The sequence below is a fragment of the Hirsutella rhossiliensis genome (genome assembly GCF_020360975.1).
Source record: "Hirsutella rhossiliensis strain HR02 chromosome Unknown scaffold00001, whole genome shotgun sequence".
Lineage (NCBI taxonomy): Eukaryota > Fungi > Ascomycota > Sordariomycetes > Hypocreales > Ophiocordycipitaceae > Hirsutella > Hirsutella rhossiliensis.
In genome coordinates this window covers 4,204,727-4,227,874 of record NW_025408667.1, presented here as the reverse complement: position 1 = coordinate 4,227,874, position 23,148 = coordinate 4,204,727, and the positions used below count along the sequence as shown (strand labels likewise).

Here is a 23,148-nt window from a genome sequence, read left to right as displayed (position 1 = left end):
CTACATGGCTTCGGCAGCAACCAACAAGAGAGCGAGACACGCCGTTACCTGCTGGCTTTGACCACTGGGCGCACTGTAGCGGCGGTGGCACGACAAGTCACACGGCGGGGACTGCCAGTAATCCATTGAGGTACACCACTGTAGTTACCTCGCATCTCCAGCGGGCTGCGAGGTACGGATACCTGGCGGTACCGATGACCCATCATCCTCTTCGCTCTCTGTTTGATTCTCCGGCCATGAATCTTTTCTGCTTCAACGCCATTCCACGGACACGGAAATGGCCACCCCCCTCGGCAACCTCGGTGCCGTCCGATGACGCCGCCGCCGCAGTCACACGGCGGGACAAGGGCCCGTCATCGTTGCCGTGGGCAAAGCATCGTGACTCACCGCCGCCGCCGCCGCCGCCTCTTCTTCGTCGCCCGTCATTTCTGCCTGCCTCATGCACGCACGTTGCATACAGCACAGGTTCTGGAGAGCTGCCACAGCATGGCTTGTCCTTCAGCGGCTGACCTTTACGAAGCAGTCTGGTCACATACATACATACATGCATACAGTATCCGTACAGCGAGGCAGCGAAAACGAGGCTTTCGTCCAACCTCTCCCCTGCACCATCACCTCGCCTGGGGCGGCCTGGAGTCTGGACGAGCCTCTTGACTGGGCTGACGTTCATCCACCCGCCTGCATGGCCTGGTCAGGTGCAGCGCCCTCGCCCTTCCGAGCCCCAATCAGCGAGTCCGAGTAGGTGCTTACGGCCTGTGCTCGGATGCACACGACGGGTCAGTTCCAACGCCTGCGTCAGCCCTTTGGCTAGCGGGAACTGGCAGGCAGTCTGTCTGTCTGCGAAGCCGGCCGGCCCCGCACCGCATGCCGGCCCGCGCCACCGGACTGGACTGCCGGCAGCATGCTTCTCAACATACCATGGAGAGCCGAGCCGAGTGTCTTGGAATCAGTCTTTATATGCCAAGTAGGTAACACGTATCTCACCGTTGAAGCCAAGTTACATGTTTCCCTTGTGCCTTCCTACAGCCCAGGTCCTGTTTTCGACATCATCCCTCGACGCCCGCATATGTATATATCCAAGACATGAGAAACCAAGGGCCTTCCCACAAACTCCAATGAGATGCTGATTATCCCCTCATTGGGTCCGATGCTGCTGCTGCTGCTTCTCTACTTCCTCATTTGGTTGCCAGGCGATAATATCGAGCAGCGGTGGCGATTCTTGCCTTCTTGCCCCAAATGACAAGGGGCAAAGCAGAGAGGTTAATGACAAGGCTCACGACCGCCATGATGATGAACATATTCTCGACGCTCATGCTCTCGCGCCACGGGCCGAGGCCAAATGTGCCAATCATGCTCAGAGTGTTGCGGAAAAAGGCAATGGCAACAAACGCGAGAGAGACAATCTTGCCCCGAGTCAGCATGCCTCGCGTAGTGTCCAGAGGTCAGGGGGCATACGTTTGGATAGGCGTCAATAACGCACGTCAACACCATGTCGCCGAGGGCTCCAAATCCGAACGAGGTCATGGCGCTTCCAATGCACGGGTAAATCCAGTGCATACCCTGCAGTTTGTCAGCAACTAAGGCTCGCTTGTGTCTGGTTCTCGACTTACGCGACTCGCCGTGATTCCAAACACAGCCAGGCCGCCCGCCATGATCACGGCCGGCAGAGGCATCAGGTACAAGCGCATTTCCGGCTCGAACAGACCTCGGTTCCGTTTCGCCAAGTACACGATGACCCGATCAACGAGGTATCCGCCGTAGAAGATGCCGAGACAGGATCCGATAAAGGGCGCGAGTTGCAAGAGCCCTAGCTGGCCAGGGTTAAAGTTATACGGTGGTGCGGGGAAGACGATGGACTTCATGGAGCTCAAGATGATGACCAAGGCGAGGCTCGATCCGTATATCCAGGAAGCAGCGAGGATATGAGGCATCCACCACACGTGGATCGGGTTATACATGGTCCTCCAGAGGGACTCGTCGGTAGTAGTGAGGAACTGGAGACTCATGCCTCTCGGCCACCGCACTTTTTTTGAAGACGGAGCGGCCTTCTGTCCTCCAGTCCCGACACGAGCCGCCCCGTCCCCGGTATGGAGCCCGTCGTCACTGGGCCTGCTCTTTTCGCCCACGCCGGCCTGGGCTCGAGGGATAAACTTGGTCTCCTCAAACGTTGCTGCGAAAAGCAGGGTCACGACTGTCATGATGGCGGAGAGGGTGATGTAGGAGGACCGCCATCCCGTTTTCGCCGCCTGGGCCCCGGCTGCGATGGGGCTGAGCGCGGTGCCGAACTTCAGAGCAGCAAGATAAACGGCATTGGCACTGCCCCTCTGATTGACGAAGAACATGTCGCGGACCTAGACGGCATCGTCAGACCGGCAACACAAGGGGCTCACCCGGGGCGTGGGACAACGTACGCTCATCTGAACCGCCGTCTCGTTGACGGCGGCGGCGATGCCCTTGAGTATGTTGCTCAGGAAAATCTCGGGAACCGTCTTCATGTACGCCGACCACCAGCTGGCCGCGGTGAAGGTGATCGTGGAGACGATGTAGACGGGGCGTCGGCCGTACTTTTTGGCAAATGGGATGAAGATGACGCATGCGATGGCCTCGGAGCCGAGCTGGGCAGCCCTGGCACGCATAAGGTCGTCGTAGGTGACGTTCAAGTCCTTTCTCATGGGAGCCCAGAATATGTGCTGGATAGACAGGCTGCGGCGCTGTCAGTACCCCGGAGCTCTCGACGTGAACCGACGGTCTCGCATACCCGGTGAACAGGGCCATGGTGGTGGTGGAGAGGAGCCCAAAGTTGAGGCATTTGCGCCACATTGGCCACGCCTGCAAGACGTGGTGAGCAGCGTCCTGGCAAAGACACGTGGGAGGCAACGAACCAGGGGATCGCGAGGATCATCAGTGGGCGTGGGGACCAGAGTCAGTTCGCCCTCCTTCTCGCTCTTGCGCTCTAGAGGAAAGAGAGGCGTCAGCCTGGGCCTCGAGTGCAGCTGGTCCCGTCATGTTTAGCTTACTGGACAGCAGCAGCTCGACAGTCCCTGGTGGATGCTCTGGGCCATCGAGGTGACTCTGGCTGTCTTCCACAATCGTGCTTCCGCTGGAACGACTCATGGTGGGAATAGAGGCCGTTGGAGGCTTGGGGCATTGGAGGTTCGAAGCGAGGACGCGGTAACCGAAGAATGATGAGATGGTGCCCGAGCCTTCAGCGAAGGGACATGAGCAAGAGCCCCTGGAGATTCCATGGCGACGTATCGATATATTTAAATCGGTTCATCCGGTCAACAGCTAGACACACGTCAACAGCTAGACACACGCCAGACGGCGACAACATGGGACGTTTTTGCAATGAACCTGGGACTGTTCCCGGGCCCCCATTTCCCTGGATGCGTGGCTGTCCGTCTGATACAGACCGAAGGACCTTTTTCTTGCCCGTTTGTGTCGCGGCACCGCGTGTCGCGAGACAGGCTCGGGGACGGAGGAATGGCGAGGTTCCAGGGGGTTATCGGGACAAAGAGGGGTTTAGACGACTGTAATGAACGCGCAAATGCCTCAGCCGTGTTGCTGAACGGGGCTGGGCAAGACGGACTGTGCTTTACATGTAACTATATACACGGGATGTGAATCTCTCTTTCCTCCCATCTTGGTTCCTATCCTTCAGGCTTTGTACATGTACTATGTGCTGCGTTACCGCGGCGGCGGGCGTGGGCAGACTGCAATGTGTAGGGTGTAAGGGGCTTGCTGGTGTCAGTGAGACGGGCATCCAGCATGGAAGGTTGGAAGCTGGCCCTCGCGTCCCATACCGTGCCTGGGCTCTCTCTGTTGCAGAGCAGAGCCTGGAGTGCTTCCCCTTGCACGTTGCCATCATTCTGGACATGTAACTGTCCGGCTTCCGACCCTCGAGGATTTACCAGGCTGGCAGCAAGGCCACCTAAGGACGAGAGGACCGTTTTGTCTGGCATGGAATCTGCAAGGTTCATCGGCGATAACCTGTGCGAGGTGTCGACCTTGGAGTCTGGATTAGTCTTTTGGCGTGCACGATTCTGCATCGCTGTCTCACATGAACCACGATGCCGCTTAACCGCTGGCTCGGGAGGGGCGCCCGAAGAATCCACTTTGGACGGCTTCTATTCTTTTCAGGAAGGGGATAATCTAATCAGGCGCCTTTTGATCGTGGCTTCTTCTGTGGCTGTCGCCCTTGACTGTATGGAGATATCTGATCGGCTCGCCACCGCAGGGCTCAAATGCCCAAGTCGAAGCGGGTGAAACGCTTACAACCCCTCGACCATGACATCCCAAGACCGGGGCAGAACACCTTCCTGTCATATCCAGGGCAAACCAGCAGCATGAAGCAAGGAGCTGCAGCCCATCCCGCCACCCGATCCAGCCTAACGGACGAGCTCACCTCGTCGTCCCAAGTCAATGTTTCGCCCTGAGGCCAGGTCCTGACGATACACCAATACCGGTGCCGCTGGCCTGCCGCAGCTTGATTCGTCATCTGGGATGTGTCCGTAAGCGCGTGTGCGTCAGGCATTACGTTGGAGCGAGCCGGTTGCGGGCCAGGCACTCGTTCTTTTACTCGTTGGTGTTGGGCATGTCTGACTTTATTAAGCAGTCTTTAACTCGCTCTTACCTCTGAGAATAACTATCGAACTCGTATCTGGATAGACCGAAGTCTACAGGCATCCCTACACTTCAGTTATGAGAGATGAACTCTTCGTCAGAGTATGCATGGTAAATGCCCGCCCATGAATGGAACCCACGAGGACATCCTAGCATGTTAAAGAGTAGAAGCAATTGTAGCCTTTACATGGAGCACCTACAATATCCGCACCCCCGCCTCCTACTTTCCGTGGCGTGCGGCCCTGGAGCGAACATTCCGGCACTCCCATCCCTTGGTTCCAAAGCAGACAGGTAGTCAGATCTGTCGGAGAAGCTGCAACTAGATCCGTCATTCATCACTACGTTCCCCCCCCTTTCACCTCGATGCCTATTGGGCCAAGTCTCGGCACCGGGTTCGGCAGGACCCGTCAAATCCCCGACCACGGTATACTACCCAAGTTGTAAGTAACCAAGGGCACCGTGGCAGGATCTACCGATTCGATCAATGTCTAGCTGATAAGCTTAAGCGGACGAGAATCCTTTCCCTCTTTTCTCTTCCATCCTATTCGCGCAAGCCGTCTTTCGCAGAGACGGACAAACGAACGGCCGAGGCAGCGCCGTCTCAAATGTAGCTTATAAATGACATTGCCGAGTCCTTCCAAGACAGCAAGGCCACATTACCAAATGTTTCCTAGACTCTATAGCCAATGAAAGACCGGAGCGGTGATACGTGGTCATGATCTGGCGTCGTCTAGACTGGATAGCCGTCCATGAGCTCATTTTCAAAATGCTGAGACAGCGGCCGGCAACGTGGACACTTGACTGTCTTGTTTGATGGTATCCAAGGTCAAGAGGGCTCGTTCGCCTTCAATTGGAGGCGCTGTCCATAATGGCGCCCGGAAAAGACGACTCCAAAGCCGAGACCCGTCTCCTCCTACTTTCGCAGTTCGTGGAGCAGGGCTTGGGACAAACAGAGCATACGTTATCGGCACCCAAGACAGAATTGTCTTGGAAGTGCTTATGTTGCGACCCTGATCGGCCCTCTGCCCCGTTCAAAGAATCAACGAAGGATTAATCGAGCGAGAGATAACTTGGGGGGTTTTTTTTTTCATTACTCGCATGCAGCCTCTAGGGCCATATCCTAGCTAGCTATAGAGCCCGGGGGCTTATAACTAATTAGGGAAAGGGTAGCTATAAAGATGTTGCAGCTTACGGCCGTTGCTGGTGCACTGCAAGGTCTCGGGATATCGGTTGAGTTGATGGCGGAACCGGCCGCCTGGGCTTATACCCGTGTCCAACTTCCTCCCGACCGTTCCTAGTATCTTGTATGCTTAGAGGTCACAATCGAGACGGGCCGAAATGCGACGTGGTTTTCAGCGAGCGCACGGGTTTCAGTCGTCGGATTCCTTGTATTATGCTTCAGCAGGCTTTCTCATCCGCCCTGAAAACTTTATTTTCTAAAAAACTTCCAACTTGGCACTTGATCTTACATCGATTTCGAGTCCAGGCTTGCCATCCATCATCTACGCCAATTTCTTGGATGCTGGGCTCCGACTTAGGGTCTTAGGGGCTAGCTATATTGCTACCTTACATGTTATCTTGCTACGAGGCTCACTCCTTAAAGAGCATTTTAATTATCAGAGCATTTATGACTATAGGTTAATGGAAGGTTTATAGGCGTGTCTCTCTTATATTCTGCATTTACAGCTGCCTATAAAACATGGATAAATATACGCGACTAATAATTGTATTATGCTTAACAGTTAAGTAATCTACTATATCTACTACTCTACCTTGGCTAAACGATGCCTTCCTACAAGTCAGAAGGAATGGAAAATTTCAATATACAGTATATACTTAGCCTCGGCCTATCAGGAAGCGGTTTAAACAGCTGGTTGACTGCTGCAAGCAAAATGGGGGTTCTAGGGTATCCCCTCGTTCTTGACCCTCCCAGGATTTCAGATTCCTGTCAGATAAGTTGAGACTGCACTCGACGGCGATATACCAAGGCACTTTGCCACAGCCGCGGCCTCTCGGGCTCCCTCCGCGCCCCATTATGTACTTTTCCAGGGCCATTCGCACGGGGCCAAGCGAGGATGGGCAGGTCGGCATTTTGTTTCCGATCCTGGCCTCCGAGCTTGCTACGGCCCTGGTTTGTGTACTGGGCCGGGATGGTGTGTGCTTGTCTGTGTGTTTCTGTAGTCCCTCTTTGCCCTGCGGACATATTGTGATGATTAATCGATTCTAATTGTTTTGATGAAACAAGGTTCGGCGTCAGACGCAGTACTTTGTGTGTCAGAAGGTCCAATCCCTTACGGCTTTGTAACACCCGGCCGCCTTTGCCATCAGAGAGCCGTGCGAGTTTCAGCCCCAGGCGTCTCTCACCTTCAGCCCTCTCGTCCGGGAGCCGCCCGCCCCATTGAGTCCTTTAGGCTCTTCAGGGGTTGTCTGGGCCGGTCATGCTCTCAAGGGCTTGTTAGCTCGAAGGGGATTTCATAGAGCAGGACCCACGGTTCTTTGGCCGTTATTATCATCCACTTCATTTCCAGTATTACCCGTCGTGCCCTTCACTCTCCCTTTTTTATGTCGCCGTAATCTAGTTGAGGTAACACGCGGTATATGCCGGAAAAAGCCTCCAGCATGTCGGACCACGACACCAAAATGCAGCCCGGCGGCAAACTGCGGCTCTTCACGAGCCCGCTAGTGTACCACGGTGATGACGAGGCTCGGAGCCTCGACCGCGTCATCACGGACAGCGACGGCGACAGCGACGGCGACAGCGACAAGGGCGGCCGCCGTCCCCCCCGGGACCTCCCCCGGCTCGTGCGGGTGCGTCGAGTTCCCTCACTGGCGCATTCAACTGGTGCTAACATGATACGGCCCGCAGCGCGAGGAGCCCAGCCTCTTGGAGGTCTTCTTCGACCTCTTCTTCGCCGCCAACTACAACGTCTTTTCCGATAACCAGGAAGTCACCAACCACGCCCGGTTCAAGGCCTATATCGGCTTCTTCTTGTACGGCTCCTTGTCTAAATAAACCTTGGTCCGTCCTTTGTCCGCATCAGTCTACTGACCGCTACCTCTTGCGCTCCACAGCCTCCTGTGGGTGACATGGCTTGTTGTCACGCTCTTCGACGTTCGGTACGTCACCGACAGCATCTTCTGTGAGGCCTTTATTTCCCCGCCTACTCAGAGTCGCGTCTGGCTAACCCATGGCACAAGCTCGTCTGACGAGGGCCATTCAGCTCGGCGTCATGGTTGGCTTCACCGTTGTTGCCCCCAAGTTCAACCCGACGGACCAGGATAAAGAGACGATGCAGGCAATGTGTGCGTGACTTTCTTCCCTTCTGCTACGTCGAGGAAAGGAGCCTTGGGACTGACTTGCGCAGCGCTCATCCTCTTTTTCTCCCGCGCGTGCCTGGCCATTGAGTACGGCGCGACGCTATGGCACGTCAGGCGGTTCGAAAAGGCTCGCATTCCCCTATACATTCAAATCGCCGTTCACACCGTCGCTGCCATCATCTATTTTGGCATCACTTTTGGATTTAAAGAGGACCGAAATAGCCGCATCTTTATCTCGTGGTACTTTGTTTCGGGCGCCGAGGCTATTATTACCATTGCTATTTCCAACTTTTACGCTATCCTTAACTTCACCAAGACGCACATCATGAAGCGCCTCACGCTTTTAACCGTAATTATCATTGGCGACGGTATTATCCAGGTGGCTAGGGAGGTCGTCACCATTGTCAAGCACCCGGATGCCTGGGGTTCGTGGCTCTCCCCCTTTCTTCCCCAGCCTCGTCCTAGTACATCCACATCCGCTGACCTTCTTGCAAACAAAACCAGACAAGGCGACGATTGGGCTCGTCACGGCCGCTACGGCCACCATCTACTTTATCTTCCTTGTCTACTTTGACTGGCTACGGTCCTCGTTCTACCTGCCCCCCCTGCGCCAGCAGCTCTGGATAGGCATACACCTGCCCTTCCACCTTTCCCTCATCCTCTTCACCCAAGGCTTTACGCAGTTCCTTCTCTGGTCTAAGATTATCGACGTGCTCAATAAGCTAAGCTCGGGCCTTAGCCGGGCTAATAGTGACTGGCTCTTTAACGCCACCAGCAAGCAGGTACAGGGCAGCCTCAATAAGTCGGCGCAAGTCTTCTTTCTCGATTTCCCACCCAGGATCGCCAGCACTCAGGATACCGTTAATAATGCGCTCGCCAACATCTCCCAGATACCCGACTCCTTCTGGCCCGACCTCGCTAACTACTACCGCACCGACGACACAGCGGCCCTTCAGGATACCGACCTCCAATCCTACGATGTCTTCTCCAACGCCCTCCAGGCCGCAATGTCCTCCATGGCCAACGCCCTGTTCGCCACCTTCGGCGTGGGCCTAGAGAGCGAGGTCACAACCAAAAACCTCCAGGTCGGCCAAGACATCGAGGGCAGCGGTTTCCAGGGCCAGGTACAGGACAAGACGTTGGAACGATACAAGCTCGTGGTATGTTAATAGATGCGTGGCCCTGGGGCTTACGGTTGGGGTTACGTCGCCACTAACGGGACTCGCAGTTTGCCTACACGTACGTCGCCGGCGGATGCACCCTCTTCTTTATGATGTTCCTAGCCATCATTGCGCGCACGACGCCGCTCAAGCCCTGGCCTATTATCCGCCTTACAATCATCTTCCTCCTCGCCCTCGGCACCAGCCTCACCGCCCTCCTTTTCTACAGCCCCCAAAAGGCCTTTGACTTCCTCCAGACGCTCTGGGTCCTGCCCGTCATCACCTTTGTCTGGGCCATTGTCCTCGTCGTCACTCACATCAACGGCGGCAATGTCGGTCACCACGTGCGTCACTTCCGTCGCCGCGGCCGGCCCAGCGCCTCTGACTACGTCCCGCCGACCCCGGCTGGCGGCTGGACCAACGACACGCGGAGGACGGGCAAGGAGCAACAGGGGATGGATGTAAACAGTTAGGGCGTGTGTAGTCAAGCCATCTCAGGAAATAGAATCAATATACAGCATGGGGAGCACAGCCAGACAGGTTACTCGCTACCGGACAGTCATGCGTCTGGGTAACCACGTGAAGATATAAGTATAAAAATCGCCTTCTTTAGTATAAGAGGGGTAAGGTATATATATAATAACACAGCTTAGTTTATATCGTTTAACTATATATATCCTGGCGTTTAATCCCGAGCGTGGTGCCTCCTCGTTTTGGGTCCTGTAATTGTCGGCTTCCGACTCGTTATGCGCTTTGCCAGCGCATTTGTTTGGAGCTCCTTGAGGAGATTTGGCGATCGGTGGCGGCGTATCGGACGGAATCAGCGGCAGGGGGCTACAGAAGGGGCAACAAAAGGAACCTGCTGGCACAGCCTACCTCGAGCTGTCGAGGCGACTGCTAGTAGGGGGTCAGGGGGTTTTGCTGAGCAGGCCGCCTGCGGGGCAACCACGCTGGACGTCGTCACGACATGCTGTGGCAGTGCTGCCAGCAGTGCAAGCATCTCTGGCGGAGCATCTCTGGCGGAGCATCTCCATCGCCGGCTCACCACGCGTGACTGAAGCTGCCGGCACGCCGAACTGCCACTACGAAGCGGCATCCAGCTGCGGCACCTCTCCGTACATGCTGTGCAGGGCTGCCTGGACAAAAGCTCTAGACCGCGGCTTGTCATCCCTCTCCGGTGACCGCTACCCCCTTTGCTGACGCCCCATATCATCCAATGGCAGGCAGAGGAGACGCCTTGCTTTCTCCGGCGCAACTGAGCACCCTTCACAACCCCAAGAGTCTTATAGCATTTTGCGGGCTCGGTGGCCTTGCGGGCCTGGAGAGAGGGCTGCGAACAGACCTCCAGAGCGGCCTGAGTGGCCACGAGACAAAGCTTGCCGCGTCTCCCGCAGTCGCCGGGAATGCTACCATAACTCCCACCGATGGCAAGGCTGAACATCTGGTCGCGGGGAGCCAATCTCTGTGGCTTGGAGGCTCCGCGACGGACGCCCTGTTTTCTGACCGGAAGCGCATTTTCCTTGATAACCATGTGCCGACCAAAAAGCAGCCAAACATCTTGCAGCTCCTGTGGGCGGCGTACAACGACCCCGTCCTCTTCCTCTTGACAGCTGCCGCTGCCGTGTCTCTCGCCATCGGACTCTACCAGGCCCTAGGCACGGCTCACGCGCCGGGCAACCCACCCGTCGAGTGGGTGGAGGGCGTCGCCATCCTCATTGCCGTTGTGGTCATTGTGCTTGTCGGATCAATCAACGACTGGGAGAAGCAGCGCCAGTTCCGGAAGCTCAACAAGAAGCAGCTGCAGAGGGACGTCAAGGTCATTCGCTCAGGCATCTCGGTTCTGATCCCCGTGTCCGGCGTCTTGGTTGGAGATGTCGTTCACCTCGAGCCCGGCGATGTGATACCAGCCGATGGTGTTTTGATCAATGGCTTCAGCGTCATGTGTGACGAGTCTTCGGCGACTGGAGAAGGGGAGCTTGTCCACAAGGTTCCAGGCGACGAAGCATTCGGCGAGGTGCATAGCAATCAGGAGGCTTGGGACCCGGCCGTCTTCCGCCATGACCCCTTTGTTCTTTCAGGAACAAAGGTCCTCGACGGCGTCGGCACGTTCCTCGTCACAGCGACCGGGCTCAATTCAACGTACGGCAAAGTTCTTGCGTCCTTGCAGGATGAGCCCGAGCCCACCCCCCTGCAGGTCCGGCTTACAACTGTCGCCAAGTACATCGCCTATGGCGGCGGCGTGGTTGCTTTGGTTTTATTCGCTACTCTGTTTATTAAATTCTTGGTGAAGCTGCCTCACAACGCAGAAACGCCGGCGGACAAGGGCAGAGAGTTCGTCGATATCGTCATCATCACTCTCACTGTGCTCGTCATAGCCGTACCGGAGGGCCTTCCTCTCGCAGTGATGCTGTCGCTGGCCTTTGCATCTACGAGGATGCTCAAGGATAACAACCTTGTTCGCCACCTCAGAGCCTGCGAGACCATGGGCAATGTCACCAACATCTGCTCCGACAAAACTGGCACGCTGACACAGAACCGAATGATGGTTGCGGCATGCTCGATCGGGTCTTGTTTGCACTTCGGTGGTGTCCGCATCCCCTCGTCTCGTGCGGATTCGGCAGGGGCATCAGCATTCACAGGCCCCGAGACGGCCAGCCTGGAACAAGTCGCAGACAGACTCGCCCCCGACGTCAAACGTATACTCAGGCAATCCATTGCGATAAACTCCGTGGCCTTTGAAGAACACCTTGGCAAGTCGTTTATCGGGTCCAACACCGAATCAGCTCTGCTAGACTTTGCCCGGCGCCACTTGGATATGCACCGGCCTGTTAAGTTGGAGCGATTAGAAGGAGACATCACTCAGCTGATTCCCTTCAATGCCACGCGGCAATGCATGGCAACAGTCATCAGGCTACCTGGTTCCAAACACAAATGCAGAGTCTTGGTCAAGGGCGCTTCAGAGGTTTTGCTATCCAAGTGTTCCAAGGCCATCCACAACGCCACGGAAGGCCATCGAGTTACCCAACTCGGTGCGCAGACTCGACAGCAGTTGGCCGGCGACATCGAGAGCTATGCCAGCGGCGCGCTTCGAACCATCTGTCTAGCGTATCGGGACCTGGAGTTTCCGGGCGATGGCGAAGCTGACAGCGTGAAGACGGATTTCGGTCTTGATGAACTTCTGCAAGAGCTGGTCTTTCTGGGAATTTTCGGCATCGAGGACCTCCTTCGGCCCGGTGTTCTGCAGGCTGTGGAAACATGCCAAAAGGCTGGCGTCACCGTCCGCATGGTCACGGGAGATAATATCCAGACAGCCATGGCCATTGCAAGGCAGTGTGGTATACTTGCCGATGATGAGAGCGATGTCTGTATGGAGGGCATGCAGTTCAGGACGATGAGTGACGAGGAACTGAGACGGGTTCTCCCCCATCTCAAGGTCCTCGCCAGGTCGAGCCCCCGAGACAAACAGAAGCTTGTTACCCAGCTCCAAGGGGCCGGAGAAATAGTCGCCGTCACTGGCGACGGAACAAACGACGCCGCCGCCCTCAGCACGGCGGACATTAGCTTTTCAATGGGCGGCACCACGGGGACTGAAGTTGCCCGGGAGGCGTCTTCTATCGTCTTGATGAACGACGATTTCACGTGCATCACCAAGGCAATCATGTGGGGCAGAGGTGTTACGGACTCGGTCCGGAAGTTCTTGCTGGTATGACAGGCAATGCTGGCCAGTGCTGTGGCCTTTGTTTATATTTGGCGGCGCTGACCCATGTTTAGTTCCAGATAACCATCACCATTACGTCGGTCCTGCTGACGTTCATCTCGGCAATTGCAGACCCAAACGAGCGATCAGTCCTCACGCCTGTTCAACTCATGTGGGTCAACCTATTCCAAGACACTCTCGCTGCGCTTGCGCTCGCAACGGACGTCCCCAAGTCAAGACTCCTAGACCGGAAGCCCGAACCAAGATTAGCGTCGCTAGTTACCGTGCCGATGTGGGAGACGATTATAAGCCAGTCTATCTACCAATTAGCTGTAACGCTGGTGTTGTACTTCGGCGGATCGAGTATTCTGTCCTACCACACCGACGAGGAGGAACAGCAACTCCAGACCATCGTGTTCAACACCTTTGTCTGGCTACAAGTCTTTAATATGTATAAGTACGTGCCACTTTGGCCCAGCTTAGCTGGAGGCAGCTACTGACGCTGAAACGACCAGTAATCGACAGCACGACAACACACTCAACGTGTTCGAGGGCGTTATTCGAAATAGGCTGTTCATAGCAGTCAGCAGCATCATGATCGGAGCGCAAGTCCTCATCATCTTCGTTGGTGGCGCAGCCTTCTCCGTGGTGCCACTCAATGGTGCCCAATGGGCCATCTCGTTGGTGCCTGGCGTGCTCTCTTTGCCCCTCGGGGTCCTCGTGCGTCTACTGCCTGACTGGCCGTTTGCAAACCTAGGGAGGTACTTGGCTAGAACATGGAAGTCTTGCGGGCCAAGGCGTTGGTGCCGGCGAGAATCGGAAGACTCAGATGAATAGCACATGTTATAATTTTGGTGAGAGCGCATTGTTCTAGCGGTTGTACATATACTCTGCAAGGCCTTGATCTAGGCCAGTCCTCGAGCACGGGCAAGCCTGGGCTCCCTCGCGTCCATGGTTCTCAAGCAGCCGAGCATGCGGCGGCTATTGCTGGTCAGCGCACGCGTCGCCACCTCCTCCATCATCCACCTGCTGTTGCGGCCGTCCAGGCCATATCCCTTCCACCAGCGATATTGTCGAGTACGTTTGCGGACACTGTCGCGCCAGGGTGTACGAAGAAGGCGATGGCTATTATAACATATCTGTACGCGAATCAGCTCAGTTACGGCTGCCACGCAGGGTGACAAAAGATACCCACGTAGCGATGAGAAGTAGGCCTTCAAAATAGTTCGTCTTCTTGCCCCGCAACAAGCAGCTGACGATGAGGGTCGATAGAGTGAGGATGATTGTTTCAAAGGTATCAAACCGCAGGGACATGTTCTTGTCGATGATCCAGCCCACAATCACAAGGAACGGGACAACGAAAAGCGATATCTGCAGCGTACTCCCCACGATGACCGAAACGGCCAGGCTGACCCGGTTGGTCCTGGACCACTGGATCGTGCCGACAAAGCACCCGAGGTTGCCAACAATGGGCACGATGATTAGGGCGATGAAGCTACGGCTGACGCCCAGCGTCTCGACAAAGCCGTCGATGCTGTCGACCAGGCAGTCCGAGCAGGAGCCTACCCCAAGGGTGGAGAGGATTAGAAAAACGCAACTCGACAGGGCGTGTAGCTTGTCCTGCGGCTCGTTTTCTTCCTCGGCGAAGAGCTCCGCATGAGACACCGACTGGAAATATAGGTATAGCAGGTAGAAGACGAGGAGGACGATGGACATAATACGGGACAAGATCAGGACGTAGCTGCTGGGGTTGTTCTTGATGTTGCGGGACTCTGGGTCGGCGATGTCCAGAGCGGAGGGCATGATGAGGGAGGCGCACGAGATGATCATAAGCGAGGTTAGAATGCCGCTCACATCCGCGTTGATGTCGACTGTGCGTTTCCCCAGGCCGGCCAGGAGGAAAGAGGTGCCAAGGATCTAGATGTGTTATCAACGAGGAACAACCATGAGGGCGGCGACTGTAGTCAACTGGATAAGATAGAGGGGGCTGTACTAGTATGATGGACGACAGAATGCTCCCAATCATGCTCGACTGGACAATGGAGATTTTCCCTTCCCTCAGAGCACTGACGCCAACCTGCGGCGAGGTTGTTAGCCACAACGACGACCCGGCTTCGCGTCACTCGGCGAGCAAACCGACAATCATCTCGACAGCATTCCCGAACGTGGCGTTGATCAAGCCCCCGGCAACAGACCCAACAACGCCCGCGAGCTGCTCGGTCGCAAAGGTGAGGATGGACGCGAGCGGGAGCATGGCCAGAAAGTTGAGGACGAAGACGGCGGCTGCGGGCCACCCCCAGCGACCGGCCATGAGGCCGAGCGGCACGCAGACGAGGAGGACATTGGTGCCGCTGCACAGGAGGGTGGCTCTCAGGGCGTACCAGGCTTCCTTGCCGGCACGAACCACCAGGGTCTCCTGCGGCTTGTAGGGCTCGAGGCGTTCGGCCTCATCGAGCAATGGGGTTGACTCGGTGACGATGTCTGGACGTGAAGCGGGCGCGTCGCTGCACATGATGGCGGTGCGTGTGTCGAGCACCAAAGGGCCCCATGGACACAGGAGGGATCGTATGCACTGAGATGTGGTGTAGGTGATAACGCCCTCGGAAGCGGCATGGCACTTTCGATTGGGGCAGTGCTGTTGAAGTAATTACTGTACGGACACTCTGTACAGAGTACGAAGGTTGATATCAAAAGAACTTCAACACGGAGGGCTAGGCAGGGGCCCCTGCCACCGTGTAAGCCACGCTTACCTGCAGATCTATGCTGTATTGCATGCATTACCCTGCTCGAGAAGCTTGAATGCTAATAAGTTATATGTGTAACTTCCCTCTTTCAAGAACAGCAAAGAGTTCGACGAAGATGCCTCAAACACGAAGCTGAGCAAAGAGCCGGCCCGACGACCCACGAGACAATAGCCCTTTATTGAGCCAGCCTAGACTACTAAGAAAAAGGCAGCAACTTGTCACTTGATGGAATGAAGCGTAGAAGGCCCTCTTATAGGGGAAGCTGCAGAGGCGTATCGAACGAATGCCTAGTCATATTCAATGAGTATTGTGTTTACAAGGCGGCAACTGTTACAAGGAAGGAAGAGCCCCACTGGAGCTCTCAAACAAAGAGAAACAATCATTAGTGTCACAGCCTGTGCCTTTTATTCTGGATCGTCACGGAAGCTCCGATTAGGGGGACTCAGATGACTAGATAACTTCACTTTCATAACCAGCAGCACTGTATGCAAGCCCTGAATTACACAGTAGCAGGGGCCCCTGCCTAGCCCTCCGTCTTGAAGGTCTTTTGGTATCAACCTTCGTACCAGCTGCGCTGCGCGGTGCCGACCAAGGCCAAGTTTGTCCAACACATTGGGCTTCGCGACAGATGTCTCTGCAGGGGACCGGAAACAAATGCCGGCTTGTCCAATAGAAGCTCATGCCCAGCAGCTGGAACAGTCCGTAGTTGCAGACGCCGTGGCTCAGGCTACAGTAACATCGTTGTGCTCCATCCAACGGCGCAGCCATGAGCTCCAACGCGGCAATTTTCCGTCGTCGCAATCGTTTCGACACAACCTCGTCAACTTCGTTGACGATGGACCCCGGCGCCGGGACTTCGGACAATGACGAGCAGCGAGAGTCGCAGCATGGACAATCACCCATACGGCAGAGAAGCCCTTCGGCGCCCTGGCTGGCGCGCTCCGAGTCGTATCGCCAGCTGACCATTATGATCAAGAACAGCCATCTTGGCCCGACCAAGGTGCTGCTCGTTCTCGTCCCCATCGCCATCGCCGCAGGGCTGTTGCGGCTGCTCCCCGTGGCCGTCTTTGCCCTCAACATCTTGGCCGTCGTGCCGCTGGCGGCTGTGAATATCTACAGCATTCTGGCGCTGACAAGAAATGCCGGCGCCTGGGGCGGTCTGCCTAGAGCCATCTTTGGCAATGCAACCGAGTTGACGGCAAGGAGACGTTTCCTTCTTCCCTCCCGGAGCACTGCTGGTCGCCCTTTTACGCTGACCATGGATGGCTGCAAACAGCTCAGCATCGCCGCCTTATACTATGGCAAGACCCAGCTCGTCCTCGGAATCACAACAGGCACCGCGGCCTTTTACTCGCTCTTTGTACGATGTGACCCGGGATGGTGCTCGAGGTGGCCCTATTGACCGACGCGTCGCAGGTGCTGGGTAGCAGTTTCTTACACGCCAGTTACGGCAAGACAGACGTGCCGTTCAGCAGAGCGAGCTCCGGCGTGCTGTCTTCGCTCGTCATGGTCACGGCCTTTTGCCTGACCATCCCAACCGCCATGTCCCTTGCAACTGCTGAAGAAGAAGACGCTCCAGTGGCTGCTGTCCGTCCTGCTGTCCGTCTTGCCGTCGACGACTACACCCTTCGCCTTTCACACATCATCGCCGTGGTCCTATTCCTACTCTTCATCACCTACCTCGCATTCCGCTTCTTGACCCACCGTCAGCTTTTCCCCAGGAACACAAACGCGGTCCACGCCAACCCGGACAGCCGCACCAGCTCGGTCCTGGGGGCCAGCCGGGCTGGCTCGGCATCGCCGCTGGTGTTGGCTTTTTGCTTTGTTGGGAGCGTCGCCTGCACGGGCGTGTGCGCCAACTTGCTGATGTACAGCATGGACTCCGCAACACGGGCGCTGCATGTGACGGAGGCATTCACGGGGTTCGTGGCCCTGCCGCTGGTGGCCAGCCTCGCCAAGTCCATCACCATCTGCCAGCACGCGCGGTCCAGCGGCATGCCGGCGCCCAGGCAGATGGGGCTGGACTTTGCGATCCGGTATGTCATGACGAACGTGCTGGACACGCTGCTCTTCCTCATGCCCCTGCTCGTGCTGCTGGGGTGGATCATGGGGCGGCCGATGGCGCTCCAGTTTGATCTGTTCGAGGCCGTGGTCTTCTTGTTGGCGGTTATCATCATGACCTACCTAGTTCAGCATGGGAAGACGAACTATTTTGAAGGCTCTATGCTTATGGGAACGCAAGTGCCCACTGCTGTCTGCTCGAAAAAGCGCCGCGACTAACATACGTCTGACTAGGTACCTATCTATCGTCGTTGCGTCCTATGTTCGCCCCGAACCGACTCTATAACACTGTCCCGCGGAGAGTGGCGTCAAGGGGACGCACTCGAAACTAGACTGGGCCGTGATTTCAACTGTTGGACTGGGTGAAGTAGGCCATGGTGATGACGGCGTAGCTAGGGATCCTGGAGGTTAGCGGAAACAAAACAGAGCAGACTGCGTGCTTGGGGAGGCTTCTCACACGCAGAGGAGCATGACGCCGTGCAGATATGTGTACTGTCTGTCGTGCAGCACCTGGTTCACGAGGACGACGGCGAATAGGAGGATGTAGGTCTGCGACACCTCAAAGTAGAGATCGAGCGGACGGCCCATGGCCCAACCCGTGACGACAAGGATGGGGAGGACAAAGAGCGCGATTTGCAGGATGCTGCCGATGATGACGCCGACGGCGAAGTCGACCTTTTGCTTCCGCGACGCCGCCACCACTTGCGAAAGTTCGGGTGCGTTGCTCGCCACGGGGAGGATAAAGAGGGCCACAAAGGTCTTGGTAATGCCGAGTGCCTTTGTCATGCCGTTGAGGCTTTCCATGAAGGAATGCGTGCACCTGCCGATGAGCAGGCTCGAGATGACGAGGACGGCGCCAGCCTTGTAGACCACACCCATGGACGGCACGTCGTCCTGCTCACCCTCGCCGGGGTGGGCCTCACCGATTTGCTGAGCAGGGCTGTCCGTGGTAGGGCGCTCACGACGTCCATCGACAGGCCGGTGTTCGTCCACGTCGTCGGCGTGGCCCGTGAACAGAGATGAGTGCGTCTTGAGCTGGAAATAGAGATATGCCGTGTAGACAACGAGCAGCACGACGACGGTTGCGCGGCTAAAGGAGAGGATCTTCTTGTCGATGTCGATGCGGCCTGCCGCGTCGGGCAAGGTTGCGTAGAGTGCGGTGGGGAGGGCCAGTGCCATGGCGGCCAGGAGCATGAGCGAGGACAGCGAGTCGACCATGCTGGAGTTGACGCAGATAACGCCCTTTGTGCGCGCGGCAATGACGATGCAGCAGCCTTGGACCTGGACGGTGTCAGCGCGGGCTCATGGGCGACACTGGTGGGCTGGGCCAGCAGACCAGCAGGATATCCGATAGAATGCTTCCCAGCATCATGGACTGCGCAACTAGGAGCTCGTCGTGGTATATGGCTATTATGCCGACCTGCAGCTCCGTGGTTAGCTCGACGTGTGACCGGCCATCCCCTGGAGCACGCACAATCAATTCAACCGTGTTGCCAAAGGTGGCATTCACCAGGCCGCCAACCAAGTCTCCCAAGTGAGTCCCAATCGTGTCAGAGGCATCGGAAATGAGCCACGAGAGCGGTATGATGGCAAGGAAGTTGAATGCTGCAACGATCACGTCATGCCACCGCAGGGCAACAGACACGAAGCCCAAGGGCACAAACACGAGCAACACATTGATGCTGAGGACAAAGTCCTTGAGCAGTCCCGGGAGCCTCAGCCGTACATTGCGGCGCGCGCTCGGGTCGGCGAGCTCGACGAAGCTGTCTGCGAGGGACGCCGATTCGGACATGGCCAGGAGTGACAGTAATTAAGGCACCTCTGTTGCTTCCGGAGCCGATCTGGTGTAATCAAATGCTCGTGTGGCAAGCATCGGTTGAGACGAGGGCCGGTGACAGGCTCGGAGCAACGCCGGGGAACGGCCAACCTGCCTCGGATGCCGGGTCACATGTCTAGGCTGGAGTTGAGACAGCAGGCACGGGGAGGCGGAGATGAGTGACGGACTGGGCTGCCAGATAAGAGGCTTGAGACTGGTTCAGGTGTCGTCTTTCAGCCGTACTGCCGTGTATATGCTTCGTACGTATACTTACACATAACAAATCCTACTCTTGTCACCCCTCTATAGAAGGGGGCAGTGCTGCGCAGGACCGGCCATGTCCTCGGACGAGACCAAACTAACACCAGCACGCGCCAACTACCCCTGACGCCCAGACCTGCGAGGACCCGGGCGAGAGGACACGGAAGGATCATGCCGGCCGCCGCGTGCCAACATGGGCCCCCGACGCCCCCGTCGCGATGTGTATGGAAGCCATCCCACTGATCTCCGTCGACGGGCTCATTATCAGGCGTGTCAAGATATCGGGCTCTCGCCAGAATATGCTGGATTTCAGGGAGAGCTCAGAAAATAACGGCGGCCGGCACTCGGCGGCCCAACTTTCAGCTTGACGGTGGCGGACAGCTCTGTGGTCAAGCCAACGCGCTAACACGGGAATGCGGCACGGCTTGTTGTCCAGGTCAGCAGGTTGATGACCACAATGCCTCGGCCGTTGCTGGAGGGGCTGGTCAGCTAACTAGCGAACCACTCAATAAACCTATAGTTATGAGCGGCCAAGGTTTTTTTTTATCATTACTCGCATGCAGCCTCTAGGGCCATGGCGAGGCTAGTAGGGGCCTAGGCCCCTATTAGCAGTCCTAGCTAGCTAAAGAGCCTAGGGGCTTATAAATAATTAGGGAAAGGGTAGCTATAAAGGCAATAATAAAGGAAGGGTTAGTCTAGTTCCTCCCGCGCGGTGTTTCCCTCCCCTAAGGGCCCTAGGGCCCCTAGGTTACTCCTTTTCGAGCTACTTAGCTATCCCTATCTTTATTTTAGCTAAGAAGGTTAGAAGGGCTTCCCTTCCTTTATTAGAGCTATAGAGAATAGGTAGGCTAAGGGCCCCCTTTTATCTTTTAGAGGTCTAGTAAAGGACCTCTCTTTCCCTCCTATTATTCGGGCACCTTAGGATAAGGTGCCTAGCCGTATACCTTTCTTAGCCGTAGCGGTAGTTATCTCGGTCTACCTTATTAGTCCTTTTTAAGAAGGAAAATAAAAAGCTAGCCTTAAAGAGGAGCTAGTTGAAGGCCGAGAGGGTTAGCCTAGGCCTCCTTATAAGGTCCCTTTCTAGGCTAAGGGCTAAGCAGGGGGTCTTTTAAATAGATATATAGTGCTTACCTAGGCTCTTAGCCCTAGGGCCTTTAGCTATATTAGTAGCTTAGAGGCCCGTTTAATAGTTCTTAGTAGCTTACTAGACCTTTCTTTATAAGTAGCTAATAATAACTAAAGGGGTCCCTTAGGTAGGGGCCCTTAAGCTTCTCTTAGCTAGCTAATTAGCTAGCTTATTACTAAAGATCCCTAGGTAGCTAGGGTACTAGTATAGCTATATATTATAAAGAGTATTACTATTTACTATAGAGTAAATCTCTATTTAGCTTAACCTGCTAAAGTAAAAGTACTTAGATATTACTAGCTAGTACTTTATATTAGCTGTCTTTTAATAGAAAATCCTTAGAATTTTCTAGAAAGCTCGAACTTTAGAAAAGCGTACTTAAGCGCCCGAGCTAGTAAGGGAGGGGTCCCCTTAAGGGAGGGGCCCTACTATAGGGGTTTATCCCCTACGCGAGGTAAGCGTAACGTATAAGACGAGACTTAAAGATACTTAAGATATCGTAATAATAACTAAGATATATATTATCTAATTAAAAAGAGGATTTCTAGAGAATCTAAGCTAAATAAAGATTTACTTTAAGGTAAATAATAATACTTTATTATAAAAGGCTTCTAAGCTAGATAAGAGCCTTTTAATATATATAGCTAGGTCTAAGAAACCTATATCCTTCCTTATAGCGGCTTAGCTATCTATAAAGATATAGGCCTTTATAAGGGGGTTAAGGGGGCTAAGCTTTAAGGGCTAAGGCCTCCTAGCTAAGTCTTCTAGGACCCTTAGTATCGCGAATAGCTCTATATTAGCTACTTTAATTAAGGGCCTTAGGTTCTTATAGTACGCCTTAATAGTCTTATTTTCTAGGCTTATTTTATAAAAAAAGTAAGTATTAGTCTTTATAAGGGACCCTTTAAGGCACCCCTTAGAGCTATTAGTATAGAAGGCTAAGGGCTATAGCCTAAAGTCTTTTAAGCTAGCTAGGCTAGCTAAAAGGCATTAGTATTACTTCTTAGCTAAGAGCTTAAGGGCCTTTATTATAATAATAAAGGCCTTAGGCTCTAAAGCCTATAAGGGCTCTTAGCTAGTATTCCTTCTTTCTAAATTATAATTAGGTCCTAAAATAGCTACTAAGCCTTTAAGGAGGCGGAAGAGCTATATATAGGGCCTAATATAGCTTAAGGCTCTTAGGTTAAAGCTTAAGTTAGCGAGGTTATTCTATATAGCTAGGTTATAAGCCTACCTTATAAGGTAACTAAGTAAAAAGTATAGGGTTTAAAGGGCGTAGGAGAGGCATACTATTTTAAATTATACCTTAAATAGCTATAGGGCCGCTTTAGCTTTTAAAGCCCTAATAAGGGATTATTTAAAGGCCTTTAAGACCTTTAAAAGAGCTTAGTTTTAAAGCTTTTAAAAAGGCTTTATAAGGCTCTTAAGGGTCTTAGGCCCCCTATACTAAAGCTAGGCCCTATAGTTATAAGGAACGGTGTTCCTACTATAAATAAAGTAGCTATAACGTACTCTCCTAATTATATAAGCTAATAAGTAGTATATTAATTATAGATAAAATCCTATATTATAGAGTAAGAATCGCTCGTTATTTTGCATGTTATTATGCATTAAACGGGTTGCCGGTTATCGTATAATCGGGAATCGAAGAAATAGAGCTAGCTTAGAATGCTAGCTAAGACCTCTTAAGAATACCGGCACGACTAACCTCCTTTAAACACGAATATTAGTAGAACTAAGACACTTCCTAATACACTCGAGGTATTACTAAATTCCTTAGTCTTAGGGCTATATAGCAGCCTAAATCTAGTCCCGAAAGGTTCTTCCGTTTAGCTATAATTATCTATATAAGATAGTATGTCCGCTAGTAAATAGAGAAAGAATTATTAACTTTAATACCTCTTCTATATACTAATATATTACTAATAAATTCTATTAAAAATCCTACCTTATACTCCTTCTTCCCTTTTATTACGTAGTCTTATATAATTCCTTAATTTCTTAAAATTCCGCTTTTACTTATATACTTTAAGAATAGTCTACTATAGAAGTTATATAGGCCTAATAGAGCTACCTAGAGGCTCTAAATAATAGGCCTCTTTATATAAAGGTTAGGTAGGATAGTCCTTTAAAAGCAGCTTATATAGAAGCTACCTTCTTTTTAATATATTATTTAAATAAGAGCCTAGAACTAAAGAAGACCCTTAGCTACTATATTAAAGGCTTTACCTTAAAAAAAATAGGCCTCCTTATTATATACTAGTCCCTTAGTATAGGGCTAGTATATTAACCTTACCGTTTACTTAGATCCGGTATAGGTCTAATAAGTAATTAAACGGACT

At 54.0% G+C, this 23,148-nt stretch overlaps 6 protein-coding genes across 6 annotated transcripts; 3 read left to right on the top strand and 3 right to left on the bottom strand.

Moving 5' to 3' along the window:
• Nucleotides 1-1,175: 1,175 nt before the first annotated feature.
• On the bottom strand, nt 1,176-3,114 carry HRG_00534 (major facilitator superfamily domain-containing protein; the record flags this gene model as incomplete). The annotated part of the gene is made up of 8 exons (XM_044859005.1): nt 1,176-1,403; nt 1,456-1,560; nt 1,611-1,973; nt 2,025-2,351; nt 2,412-2,703; nt 2,759-2,829; nt 2,883-2,953; nt 3,018-3,114. 8 exons carry the CDS (start codon nt 3,112-3,114, stop codon nt 1,176-1,178), a joined length of 1,554 nt encoding a protein of 517 aa, XP_044725405.1.
• A 4,128-nt stretch (nt 3,115-7,242) lies between these two features.
• Nucleotides 7,243-9,574, top strand: HRG_00533 (Low temperature requirement A; the record flags this gene model as incomplete). The annotated part of the gene is made up of 7 exons (XM_044859004.1): nt 7,243-7,431; nt 7,490-7,614; nt 7,696-7,763; nt 7,822-7,926; nt 7,989-8,366; nt 8,446-9,101; nt 9,170-9,574. 7 exons carry the CDS (start codon nt 7,243-7,245, stop codon nt 9,572-9,574), a joined length of 1,926 nt encoding a protein of 641 aa, XP_044725404.1.
• A 743-nt stretch (nt 9,575-10,317) lies between these two features.
• HRG_00532 (e1-E2 ATPase domain-containing protein) lies at nt 10,318-13,571 on the top strand (the record flags this gene model as incomplete). Its single annotated transcript, XM_044859003.1, has 5 exons — nt 10,318-11,671; nt 11,723-12,804; nt 12,873-13,255; nt 13,314-13,478; nt 13,556-13,571. 5 exons carry the CDS (start codon nt 10,318-10,320, stop codon nt 13,569-13,571), a joined length of 3,000 nt encoding a protein of 999 aa, XP_044725403.1.
• A 245-nt stretch (nt 13,572-13,816) lies between these two features.
• On the bottom strand, nt 13,817-15,310 carry HRG_00531 (sodium/calcium exchanger protein; the record flags this gene model as incomplete). Its single annotated transcript, XM_044859002.1, has 4 exons — nt 13,817-13,937; nt 13,994-14,715; nt 14,792-14,875; nt 14,939-15,310. The coding sequence occupies 4 exons, from the start codon at nt 15,308-15,310 to the stop codon at nt 13,817-13,819; spliced, it is 1,299 nt and encodes a 432-aa protein (XP_044725402.1).
• A 998-nt stretch (nt 15,311-16,308) lies between these two features.
• HRG_00530 (sodium/calcium exchanger protein) lies at nt 16,309-17,889 on the top strand (the record flags this gene model as incomplete). The annotated part of the gene is made up of 4 exons (XM_044859001.1): nt 16,309-16,740; nt 16,819-16,902; nt 16,959-17,779; nt 17,838-17,889. The coding sequence occupies 4 exons, from the start codon at nt 16,309-16,311 to the stop codon at nt 17,887-17,889; spliced, it is 1,389 nt and encodes a 462-aa protein (XP_044725401.1).
• A 60-nt stretch (nt 17,890-17,949) lies between these two features.
• On the bottom strand, nt 17,950-19,395 carry HRG_00529 (sodium/calcium exchanger protein; the record flags this gene model as incomplete). Its single annotated transcript, XM_044859000.1, has 4 exons — nt 17,950-17,995; nt 18,061-18,884; nt 18,940-19,023; nt 19,078-19,395. 4 exons carry the CDS (start codon nt 19,393-19,395, stop codon nt 17,950-17,952), a joined length of 1,272 nt encoding a protein of 423 aa, XP_044725400.1.
• Nucleotides 19,396-23,148: the final 3,753 nt, after the last annotated feature.